This window comes from Sinocyclocheilus grahami, unplaced genomic scaffold (genome assembly GCF_001515645.1).
Source record: "Sinocyclocheilus grahami isolate Dianchi unplaced genomic scaffold, SAMN03320097.WGS_v1.1 scaffold31.1, whole genome shotgun sequence".
Taxonomy (NCBI): domain Eukaryota; kingdom Metazoa; phylum Chordata; class Actinopteri; order Cypriniformes; family Cyprinidae; genus Sinocyclocheilus; species Sinocyclocheilus grahami.
The window spans coordinates 3230501-3242803 of NW_015505210.1; the positions used below are offsets into that span (position 1 = coordinate 3230501).

The following is a 12303-nucleotide window of genomic DNA, read 5'->3' on the forward strand; positions in this document are numbered from 1 at the left end:
TCATACATGACTTGAGGTGTATAAACCTGAAATGTGACTAAGGTCAGTTTGCATACCGCAGTGTACCTCAAGGCAAGACTGACTTGCACTTAGTTGGGAATGTTTTCACCAACAATAACGCTGCGGTTTAATGTTCTTGTTTTTCTCATATTTGTCCAACTTTACTATCATTTACTTTACTTATTTATATCTTTGAGTGTGCATTTACTGTGCCTAACAAATATTTGTGTATCTAGGTCAGGTTCTGGCAAAGTGAGGGATGTGACAGGCAATACAAAATATGCAAAAAAACAACAACAACGACAGTGGTAGTGGCCAAAAGTCACTTTATAGCTCACGTAAAAAAGCACTTTTGTAGTTATTTTTAAACATTTTTAAATAAATCTATAATACAAATATTTGTATTATTTTATATGATAATTTTCATCATTGTTGTGCTATATAAAATAATAAATATACAATATAAAATATATTTATGTATAATACATATTAATTTAAAGCAGACAAATTTTAAATACATTTAAATACAAAGTCAAAATGCGTAATGAAACGTTTAATAAAATCTAGCTGTTAAGAACTCAATAGAACACTTCGATCCTTCTACAAAAACATACACTTTTTTTGTGGGTACACCGTTATCCTTAGACATACCTGCATTCCGCATTGAACATGTCACCCGGAGGATTTTTTTCTCATTGCACAATACGTTAAATCTTGTCAGGTTAACATTCAATGTGCCACATATTGATCTCCATGGTATAGCCTCTCAGCAAAGAAAAAAATCCATCCTTTAATTTCCAAAAATAATTTTATTTGCTTTCATAAGCTGAGCTGTGTTCAGCATTTTTGCTACATGGCATCATTCAACAGGGGTGAGGAAACGGCACCTGAGCCTCTAATGTTCCATTGCACAGTCAAATATTCCATTTACTCCGCGGAGCCGCTAACAAAGCACAATCAATGGCAAACAGCATGTCAAATGTGGCTTTGCATGTCAAACTAATCGCCAATTCAATATCATTATGAAAAGAAGTCATTAATACAGAAGTAGAGTGTTATATTTGTGAAATGTTCTTTATAACAGGAATGTACCTAAAAACATAAATAGTTTGTACACTAAAATGCCATCAAATCATTTAATTTACTCTGATAAATCATTTCCAAACAATATAAATATTAACTCAGAAATCGCACAACACTACAGCCCTATTGGAAGTAGCTGCATAATTTTTTTCCTTACAAGCACATTGTGAACTTATTGCAATATTATATAGGCTATCATGTAGTAGCACAATGTCTCATCCTTAAATTAACATTTGCTGACAATTTACTCACTCTCAGGCAATCGAAGATGTAGATGAGTTTCTTCTTACAAACACATTTTGAGGAATTTAGCATTACTAAATTGTTCACCAATGGATCTTCTGCAGTGAATGGGTGCCATCAGAATGAGAATCCAAACAGCTGATAAAAACATCATAATAAAGTAATCCACAAAACTTCAGTCCTTCAATTAACATCTTGTAAAGCAAAAAGATGTTTGTTTGTAATAAACAAGTCCATTATTTTTTTTTTCACTGAAGAAGCAGTATTATGAATTATGGATTCATACTTTAAGCAACGGTTTGGAGGTAAAAACGTCTTGATGAATTTGTTTAATACAAACACACAGCTTTTCGCTTAACAAGATGTTAATTAAAGGACTGGAGTAATGTGGTTTACTTGTGAATTATTGTGATGTTTTTAATCAGCTGTTTGGACTCTGATCTGATGGCACCCATTCACTGCAGAGGATCCATGGGTGAGCAAGTGATGTAATGCTAAATTTCTCCAAATTTGTTCCGATGAAGAAACACTCATCTACATCTTGATCTTGATCTTGATTTTCAGCAAATATTCATTTTTGGGTGAACTATTCTTTTAAGGCTACATCTTAATCATTACATTATAATCTTTGAAAAGTCTTGCATTATATATAATATAAAAGGTTAATTAGACTTACATAACAGTACTGAAAAAGCATGTCAGCACTGACGACGCCCAATACAAGGCTGACAAGTCAGTGGTGAAACAACGGAATTAATATTGCAATTGTGCACTGAAATGAAAGAAAAGCTCTTTCTCTTCTCTGTACTTCAGAAGTCAAGGATAAATGATCCTTCAGCTAATAATCCTCCAAAAGGCCAAAGGCCAAAAAAAAAACGTGTCAAAGAGATTCTGCAACACTTCTATGCTGAGTTAGATTTGGTCAGTTTTGCACAGTCTTGACACTGATGGACGACAAGCACCGTCCGATGCTGAAGAAGAACGGCCCTATAAACATATCCATCAGGCTGGTCCAGATCACGTGGATGGAGGGTAGTGTCATCATGCAGCCCTGGATCACTGGCATCACCACCCTGTGGAGGGACAACAGCTCATCATCATGTGTGCTGATATATAAGAATTACATAACAATCATATCAAGGTGAATTTGTTCCTCTCTCTTTGTTATGCGGTTAAAATATAGCCTGGAATGCGTGTGAAGCATTAACTTTCATGGTTCCAAAAATCATCACCTTTGATATTCTTAACATTCAGCACATATGCAAATCCATCAGTCAGCATGACTGTCCCATAACGAATGAATAAGTTTTGAGATGATACATAAAGTGTTTCTAGTATCTACAGCACAGGTCTAACAGTTTATTTTCAATAAACTTATTATTTATATAGCCTGGAATGCGTGTGAAGCATTAACTTTCATGGTTCCAAAAATCATCACCTTTGATATTCTTAACATTCAGCACATATGCAAATCCATCAGTCAGCATGACTGTCCCATAACGAATGAATAAGTTTTGAGATAATACATAAAGTGTTTCTAGTATCTACAGCACAGGTCTAACAGTTTATTTTCAATAAACTTATTATTTATAAATTAAATTTGTAGGAAAATTCTCTGTTTATAATATTAAAGCTGCAGTCCGTAAGTTTTGCCTCTTTGTCGCCATCTCTGTTTGAAAACCTGCAATTGCAGCTGTGTGCGGATTTATCTTCCTTGCGTGGGTTGTGAGTCGGCACGGCTCCAGCGCGGATGAATCTAATGTTCTGAAGAGTATGTGTGGCTGTCAGTCACCACACTGGTGTGGATATTTATTGTACTTCGCAATCACAGATTCTCGCCTACGTCTTGGAATATATGACTCAAATAAGCATTTTCACCGGATATTGTCATCTGAACAGTAAGTAACAAGTCTGCCACGTTTGTTCTGACCAACTGAGGAAAAAAGCATTACAATAAATCGCGCTACCAATGGTGATTTAATCTAAATGAGCTCATATCACATCAAACCATGCAAATTATTATTATTGTTATACTTTATTTTTTTAAATTGTTAGTTAACAACATCAGCATTGCGTGACTATGAGTATAGTGTGTATAAGCGAGTAGATTTAAATTTCTGTACAGTCTAATCTCTAATTGTCATACCACTCGAATTTCATATTAAGAAATTCTTTTAACCCAAAAAGCAAATTATGCTCCCTTCGAACTGGTTGTCTTTAAAATACAAATCTTGTGTAATCCCAGGCTATCTGTAATCAGAAGCACATTTAAAACTGGAATATAATTTAATTTCATTCACATGTGTTTCATAAACACATAATCCTTTCTGGATTACAATCCGCCATCAAAATGATACATTTAATTATTCCAGCTGCTGTGAGAAAAGGCTATAAATGATCGGCCACCTGCAGGATCCTCACATGCGATAGCCTAGTAGCCGGGACAACTTCTTTATGTTTACAGATGTGACGTAATGACGCAGTGGCATGCTCAAATTTCCCACGGGTGTACCACTCAAATTAGAAAACATTATTATAAGATGACAGCTATGAATTGGGCTAAAGTAAGGCGATAGTTTCGAACACTGGCTGGTTATGTACTTGCTCAAATATTGATTTCAGATCATTTTTAACCAAAAAAAGTTACGGACTGCAGCTTTAACCTAATTTATAACTAAACAGAATTTGTCATTTTTCTATAGGAACTGTGATTGGATTGCAAAACTCAATGTTATGGGTGGTTGCTAGGTCGTTGCTAAGGTTATGAGTGTTTTTTAGCACTTTTCTTTGGTGATCTAGAAGGTTTCTAATAAAGTTCTGTGTTGTTTTTAGCACTATGATTGGGTGGTTGCTAGGGCATTGCGATGCAGTTGCTACATTTCTGTATGGTTTTTAGCACTATGTTTGAAATTCTAGGGTGGTTGCTGGGGTGTTGCTATGCAGTTGCTACAATTCTGTGTTATTTTAACACTATGCTTGGTGTTGTTGGTGATTGCTAAAGTTCTGTGTGGATTTTAGCACTTTGCTGGTGTTCTAGAAAGTTGCTAGGGCGTTGCTATGCCGTTGCTAAGGTTCTGTGTGGTTTTAAGCTCTATGCTTAGCAATCTAGGTAGTTGTTAGGGTGTTGCTATGCAGTTGCTAAGGTTCAATGTGGTTTAGCACTATTCTCTGTGTTTCTAGGGCATTGTAATAGAATTGCTAAGGTTCTGTGTGATTTTTATCACTGTGCTTGCCGATCTGGGGTGCATTTCCCAAAAGCAACTATGGTCGCAAGTTCCATCGTTACCAATAGAGTTAAATGGAACTAACAACCATAGTTAGCTAACGATGCTTTAGGGAAATGCACCCCTGGATGGTTGTTAGGATGCTGTTATGCAGTTGCTAAGGTTCTGTGCGAATAGCACCATGCTTGATGTTTTAGGTGGTTGCTAGGGTGTTGATAGATGTTTGAGTTTGGAAAAGTAAACACTCCTCAACAAGCGTCATTCATGTCTGTAACACATTACATTTGCAAAATCATTTTAGCACATTGCTACGGAATTCTGTCTAGATGCAGAAGTAAAAACAGCCCATTTCCAAGTCTTTATGATAATTACTTGCTTTTTTCACTTGTTTTAACATCTACCAGGCTAAAATTCTAAGTACAGACATTAAGTGAAGTATAGAAGACACATGTCTTCAACAAACCACAGAATTTGTCACCCAATATAGCAATATTCTTAATCAATATTATTAAACTTGCAATATTCACCAAGTAGACTTCTCTTCTCCTTTTGAGCTACACTGACTTCTTGACATTAGATCTTATCTAATTTGTCAGGACTACTCATTCCTAAGCTAACTCTGCTACTGCTGGGGTGCTAAGTTTACAAACATCCACATGTGCTAATGTCACCTCAGGAACACTGACCCTGAAAACGGTCCTGACCTAAAGGGTCAAGTGCCAAGTTGTGCCAAGTTTTCTGCTTGCATGTGTCAAACCGCTAAGAGGCTGGAAAAAAACACTTGACTAGAATGCTAACAATCCAGTGTGAGTTATGTGCGGATTTTTCCACGGTGGAAATGCAGGCCCACCTGTGCTGTACAAAACCAGTATGCAAGACTTTCTCTGTGGTATTTTTTTTAATGCTAGTCTTTATCTAAGTGGGTAGTGGCCAAGGCAAATATTCTGCAATTGGGCTGTGGAAAATACAACAGAGCGCCAACAGCCTTCCCCAACAAGAAGACTTTTCATACCAAATATGTATACAGCTGAGGATCCCGAAAACAATCCCTGCAATGAATGCCATGGGAATGGCCAGAAACGTGGTGAGGATCCGGTAGAAGACGTATTTCACCAGCTCGAACACAGCATGACTGCCGATCCAAACTCTGTCAAAGCTGTGCGTGGAGATGGGCTCGGCAATGATGTCTTCAAAACCAACCTGTGGAATCAAACATGAAATTAAAAAAATCAATAGTGAACAAACTCTTTAGACTATCAAAGTAGCCAACATGTATAAAAAGAAAGTAACTACCAAATTTATATTTAAACACCCTCAAAGACCAAATAAATTCTGTTTAATTTATTTATAGGTTCTTTTGAACAAGAAACACAATTTTATCTAAAACGTAAGTTATTAATATTAACATACTTGCAACTAAATCACACATGTGCTGATATTCAATACAACCGTCTTATGTGTGTGAGTATTTTGCTTATTGTATTTTATTATTATTATTAATATTAAAACTTCTGACACGTTATTTTATATGTATTTTCTTCTGTCAGTGTTTTTTTCCCTTTGTGTGTGTGCATTAATGCAGTATTGTTATATGTTAAGATTATTATCGCGCATGTGCAATTACACTTATTCTAATAATATGCAAGTGAATGGTGAAAAATAACTTCTCATATCGAAAGAAACTAATATGACCACATTATTAGCGCTTGTATCACTCATGTTTCGTCAGTTTTAGACGCAAAATAAGTGATAGTATGTAAGTGATAGAAAAGGGGGTCTCGCGTTGTCACCTACCTTTAGATGAGCGTTAATTTCTTTAGGATCTCTGTCCTGGACCTCTGAATACACGTTCGGTTTTTTTCCAAGTATAGGTTCAATCGATCTATTGAATTCATCCTCATCCATAATGACACTGGCCTCCATTTTTTCTTTTTCAAGCCCCATTTTTTGTGTGTTTGGAGTTGCGCGGCGCACACTGCTGTCTGTTGCGCCTGCTGTACGCGCACTGTGCGCTCAGGGCAGGACGCGTCCACACCCCTCACGGAAGACGCGTTCACGCGCAGACAAAACACACAAACGGCGCTCAATTCACTGCTCCAAACAACTGTGCACCAATGATAAGGAAATATTTTAGGGATAAATCCCTGCCCAGCCATCCTTATCTCGACAAACTGTTTATTGAAACAGAACTCAAGGAATGTTATCAGATTGTTATTATTTCCTCTATAGACTCTGGTGTAAACATAGTTCACAGTTTATGTTTTTTTTCCCTCAGGCGTTTCCTCACATTTTACACATTCATTCATTAAAATAAAGAATACAACATCACGTGTATAATATAATATAAAGTTGTTTGTGTTTGATTTGAAGGGTTCTTTATTCCCGCATCATTTTTGAAAAATCTGGTATTGGCACAAAAATCCTTTCAAAGCCACCTCATTATTGATGTTTTTGGAGTGTCAACACTCTCCCAACAGGTCCTTGATATCCTTTCTAAAATATTAATTTTAGTTTTGAAATTGGAACTGGTTTCCTACCAATCATACTGTCATTTTGTTTCTTTTCTTTTTTTTTTCTTAACAGGACATAAGTATGACCAGCTCTGTTCAGCTGAGGACACTTCTCTCTTCTTCTCCTCCTCTAAGCAAGTAGCCTACTGCATGTGACAGAGGAATTGAATTCATGATCCATATTGTTTGAGTTTTCAATTACTACTTGGGTTTAAACATAAACAGCAAGGGTTTTGTATTTCTTAGAACCATTTATTACTCATACCTGGAGTAAGGCAGCATTTTTCAGCTTTTAGACACAGTCTATGACTGTTAGTAGATAATTTGCCTGTCTTAAGGTTGGACTCTCTGATACAGTGTTGTCTTTACCTTCCTATTTGACCTTTTAAAGGGACAGTTCACCCAAAAATGAATGTAAAATTCAAGTGATTCTACTGCCCTGATATCATAATAGAAAAGAAGCCTCTTTAAAATAATTACATTCTTGAAAAGAAAACCTTAATCATTGTTTTGCATTATTTTTGTAATATTTGTTCTTCGGTAAAATAATAGTAAACATTTTATATTAAAAATGTTAAAATAATACTTAAATTTTTTTTTTTTTACTTTTTGTCCGCCAAATCAATGAAGTGCAACCAACAAGCAGAAAACATAAATTAACATTTTTAAAAAATGTATATATACTGTATATATATATATGTATATACACACATGAGTCAGCTTTCTTTCTGTTGAATGCCAAAGACGATGTTTAGCAAAGTGTCCAAGCTGTTCCTTTCCACAATGAAAGTTGATGGTTATTTTCGTCATTTTGCTAAACACCTTCTTTTGAATAGCACTTTGTAGATTTTATAATTCTTTGCAAATGTCTGAATATAATGTTTTCTATAACCAGAGGGAATGAAGGGAGTTCCACTGGAGCTGATACACACATAAACAACAAACTCATTGTGTTGTAACAGTCGGAAGGAAAAATGGGAGAGGACGTGGCGGCCCATGACAGCAGAGCAAAAGCACAACAGTGGGAGTGAAAAGCACATTCTACCCATGAGAACATGCACAATACAGGCCATAATCCCTATGGATAAACACACAGCTGATTTCCAACAGCAAAGGTGCCAAGACCTTTCCTCTGCGTGTGTTTGAAGTGGAGATCAAACGTTGTCAGCATCATGAACGGCCAATATGATCTCTAGTTTGATGTGGGTGCACTGTATATTTTTTTCTCTGAATCAAATTGTGAAACAGAGTAATCAGACTTCACTGCTAAACTCTTCATTGAAGGTATCAAGTACCATTATCTATGAGGAAGGGTTTAGCAGGAAAGTCTGATTGATCTCTTCTTGTGCAATCTTTTACTGTCATAATAACTTAAGTTCACAAATTCAACAGTCTTTCCCTCGAGGATATGGGACCGGCCCATCCAGCTTCTGGAAGCAAAGTAATACAATCAATATATGTTATTTTCATGACAACTTGGCAGGCGAATGACAGCTGCCTTTGTAAGATTGCACTTGGTTAAGCAATACAGTATCTCACAAAACTGAAATTTATTAGCTCTGGTAATTAGCTATTGCCAGCAAACTAAATAAAGCTATTAAAACTCAAGCACTTCCCACGAGGCCTTGGTATGCTGCTTATCACTGTTATTAGGCAGTGGGTCAATGGCATTAAATGTTTGTGCATATATATATATATATATATATATATATACACACACACACACACACACACACACACACAAACACACACACAGTGGTGCTTGAAAGTCTGTGAACCCTTTAGAATTAGGGGCCAATCACCGACGGTGCGATGGCACCTATTGTATCCTTTGGCGTTCTTCTTCTTCTTCCTCCTCTCTGGAAGTCTATGGCAGCCCAGATTTTGTCATTTTCTGGCAATAAAAAATAAATATATATTTAAATTATATGGACACTAGTAAAACAAATAAAACATTTTTTTTTTAAATGGCAGAATGAGTAACGGTTGCCAATTTAGCCGATTAAGATGTCACTCATAAGGGACTAGCTAATTTTGGGAGAAAATGCTGGTTTATAGTTATTAATAAACTTAGATTTCCCAATAAAATAAAGAAAATGGTTGAGCAGTATTGCGGTCAACACTGCAATATTAGTATAAAAATAAAATGTCTTCCCACCATGATGTAGAAAGGATCCAAATTATGTCACTTCTTGAGTTCCACAATTTTAAATGTTAGACTTTTTTTGTAAGGTATGAAATCATGAGGTAACAGTTGTATAGAAAATGTGGGCCACAACTAAATATTACTGAACATTTTTGGTACCTAAAATGAACTAATATTTAATTTGTATTTAATTATTTATTTGTATTTATTTATTTTTAACTATAGTGCACTGAATATCAGTGTTGTTATTGTTAACTAAAACTAAATTGGTAGTTTTAGTTTTTCAGTAATTGAAATAAAGCTGGAATAAAATGTTATTATCAAATAAAAAAACTTACAATTTTAATGAAAGTTTTATATGTTGCCTTGGCAACTAACTGAAATAAATACATTTAAGTTGAAGTAAAATTGCTACAATTAAAACTGAACCAAAAATACATTTATATATATACGTATATATATTTAATATTTTAAACTAATAAACATGACAAAATCACATAACAAAATTAATAAACTGAATTACCAATAACTGAAAATATAAAAATAAAAGCTAAATAAAAATAATAATAAATACACGGTACATACACGGTATAAATAATTTTTCAAAGCTGTAAAGAAACCAAAGATTATTGGAATATGTTATTTCAGTGTTTCCATTTCAAAATTTCAAATTCAGTGTGCTACTTGCCTTTATTATTAGGGGCCAAGCACTGAAGGTGTGACGGCACTTATTGTATCTGTTGGAGCTCATATATTTATTATTACTCTTTCATTTCTTCTCCGCTCTGGAAGTCTATGGCAGCCCATAGAACCGCTTGCGGGAAAGTTTTGAAATTTGGCACACTGATAGAGCACAGTCTCAACGTTAACCATAGGAAATTTGGAGTCTCTAACTCAAACTCTCTAGCGCCACCACTAGTCCAAAATTTCACTAATTTTCATGCTAATAACTTTTGAACCATAAGGCAGAAGGAAAATTGCTTTTTCCTCTGATTCCTTGGCTCATGCCGAATCAAATGGACACCAGAATTAAAAAATCGTAAGGTTTAGTTTTTTCGCTATTTTTAATTGTTTGTGATATATATATATATATATATATACATACATATAAAATTTCATACTAAGTATAGTTCATCTGTTAACATATTTATTGACATAAAAAATTCATACAAATTTTTTTTAATTAAACTTTTATTTGGAGTACTACTTGTGCACAATGTACATTTCACAATATTAAGCCTGAAATGTGCTTTAATGTCACTATTGATGAGGACTGTATGATCTTTGAATAATATTGGTCTTTAAATGCAAGATATTTAAAGTGTACCTAAAGTATACTTGCAATAGTTCCACTTTAGCGCAATCAAATATACTTCATTATATCTTTAGTCGGACTTCAGCACTACTTCCGCACAATTAAAAGGACATTAAGTACAAAATTAGTTGTTCCAATTTATCAGAGTTTAAGTATACCAGTTTAGTATACTAAAAGTACAATTGCAGGGCATTTTTTAAGTACATAAATATGTAAATGTATTTGTAGTATACGAAAATAACATATATTGATTGTATTACTTTGCTTCCAGTAGCTGGATGGGCCGGTCCCATATCCTCGAGGGAAAGATTGTTGAATTTATGAATGTATTTCAAATACATTTATGTATATTTATTTTTCACAAGGGTATTCAAAAACACATTAAAATTGAAAATACTTGAATATACTTTATTTTTTTAATTTCTGAAATAATTTTTATTTTTATTTTTAAGGGGAGCACAAAGTCAAAAATGTCAAGGTAATACAATTGTCCTGATATCATAATGAAAAAAGCCTAATTTAAATAAATTAATTATTAAAAAGGAAAATTAATTAAACCATCTTTTACTTTTTAGGTAAAATGTATATTAAATATTATTATATATTAACTAAAACATTGAAATAATATTCTATTATTCATTAAAATAAAATAATATTCTATGTAATTACTTTGTTCAGGCAAATCTAAGTCATGTGGTGCACCCAACATGTAGGGGAAAATAAATGAATAAATAAATAACTATAAAACAGGAAATATCATAGCAAGACCCCTGTAGATCCTCATGACTGTGTTTCAAAGTCAATAAGTCTTTTAAGATATCATATAATTTCACATTTTAATAACAAGGCAAGGTTAGTTCAGACAGTAAAATGTCATGTTGTGCAAATCTCCAAAAACTGTTATGATATTCATGAATTAATAAATATATAAAATAATGCTTAAGATGTGTACAGTACACTCAAATATATACTCAGGGTGTAAGGAAAACTAATTACCCTACGGCACAAACAGTGCTGGTGATTCTTGATGAATTAGCCAAAGGTCACATTCCGTGGTCCTGTGGTCTAATTCTACTTGCAGAAAAACAATGATATGAGCACAATGATATCAGATGGGACTTCCTGACAGTCACCTCATCTGTATATATATATATATATATATATATATACACACACACACACACACACACACACACACAAACACACACACAGTGGTGCTTGAAAGTCTGTGAACCCTTTAGAATTAGGGGCCAATCACCGACGGTGCGATGGCACCTATTGTATCCTTTGGCGTTCTTCTTCTTCTTCCTCCTCTCTGGAAGTCTATGGCAGCCCATAGAACCGCTTGCGGGAAAGTTTTGAAATTTGGCACACTGATAGAGCACAGTCTCAACGTTAACCATAGGAAATTTGGAGTCTCTAACTCAAACTCTCTAGCGCCACCACTAGTCCAAAATTTCACTAATTTTCATGCTAATAACTTTTGAACCATAAGGCAGAAGGAAAATTGCTTTTTCCTCTGATTCCTTGGCTCATGCCGAATCAAATGGACACCAGAATTAAAAAATCGTAAGGTTTAGTTTTTTCGCTATTTTTAATTGTTTGTGAAACCTACTTTTTCGAACTCGTCCTAGACGGTTTGTCTGATTTTCACCAAAATGGGCTCAGGTCATCTTCAGAGTTGAAGCAGTTCTGTACTGAGGAATGGACTAAAATTCCTACAAGTCATAAGAAATATAGAAAATTCTAAAGGGTTCACTGTGTATATATATATATATATAT

The 12303-nt window shown here is 34.5% G+C and overlaps 1 protein-coding gene across 2 annotated transcripts in view; it reads right to left on the reverse strand.

The window, feature by feature from the left end:
• Nucleotides 1-1859: 1859 nt before the first annotated feature.
• The window catches only part of cav2 (caveolin 2), a 22960-nt gene continuing 12516 nt past the window's right edge, over nucleotides 1860-12303 (reverse strand). Inside the window, exons 2-4 of one of the 2 annotated variants that reach the window (XM_016262667.1) lie at nucleotides 6345-6541; nucleotides 5563-5750; nucleotides 1860-2399 (exon numbers count right to left, since the gene is read on the reverse strand). In XM_016262667.1, the coding sequence (XP_016118153.1) occupies nucleotides 2249-2399; nucleotides 5563-5750; nucleotides 6345-6494 (489 nt within the window). In that variant the 5' untranslated portion in view covers nucleotides 6495-6541 and the 3' untranslated portion in view covers nucleotides 1860-2248. Of the gene's footprint in view, nucleotides 2400-5562; nucleotides 5751-6344; nucleotides 6623-12303 lie in introns of those variants that run through there. The other variant, XM_016262662.1, reaches the window with a different exon arrangement.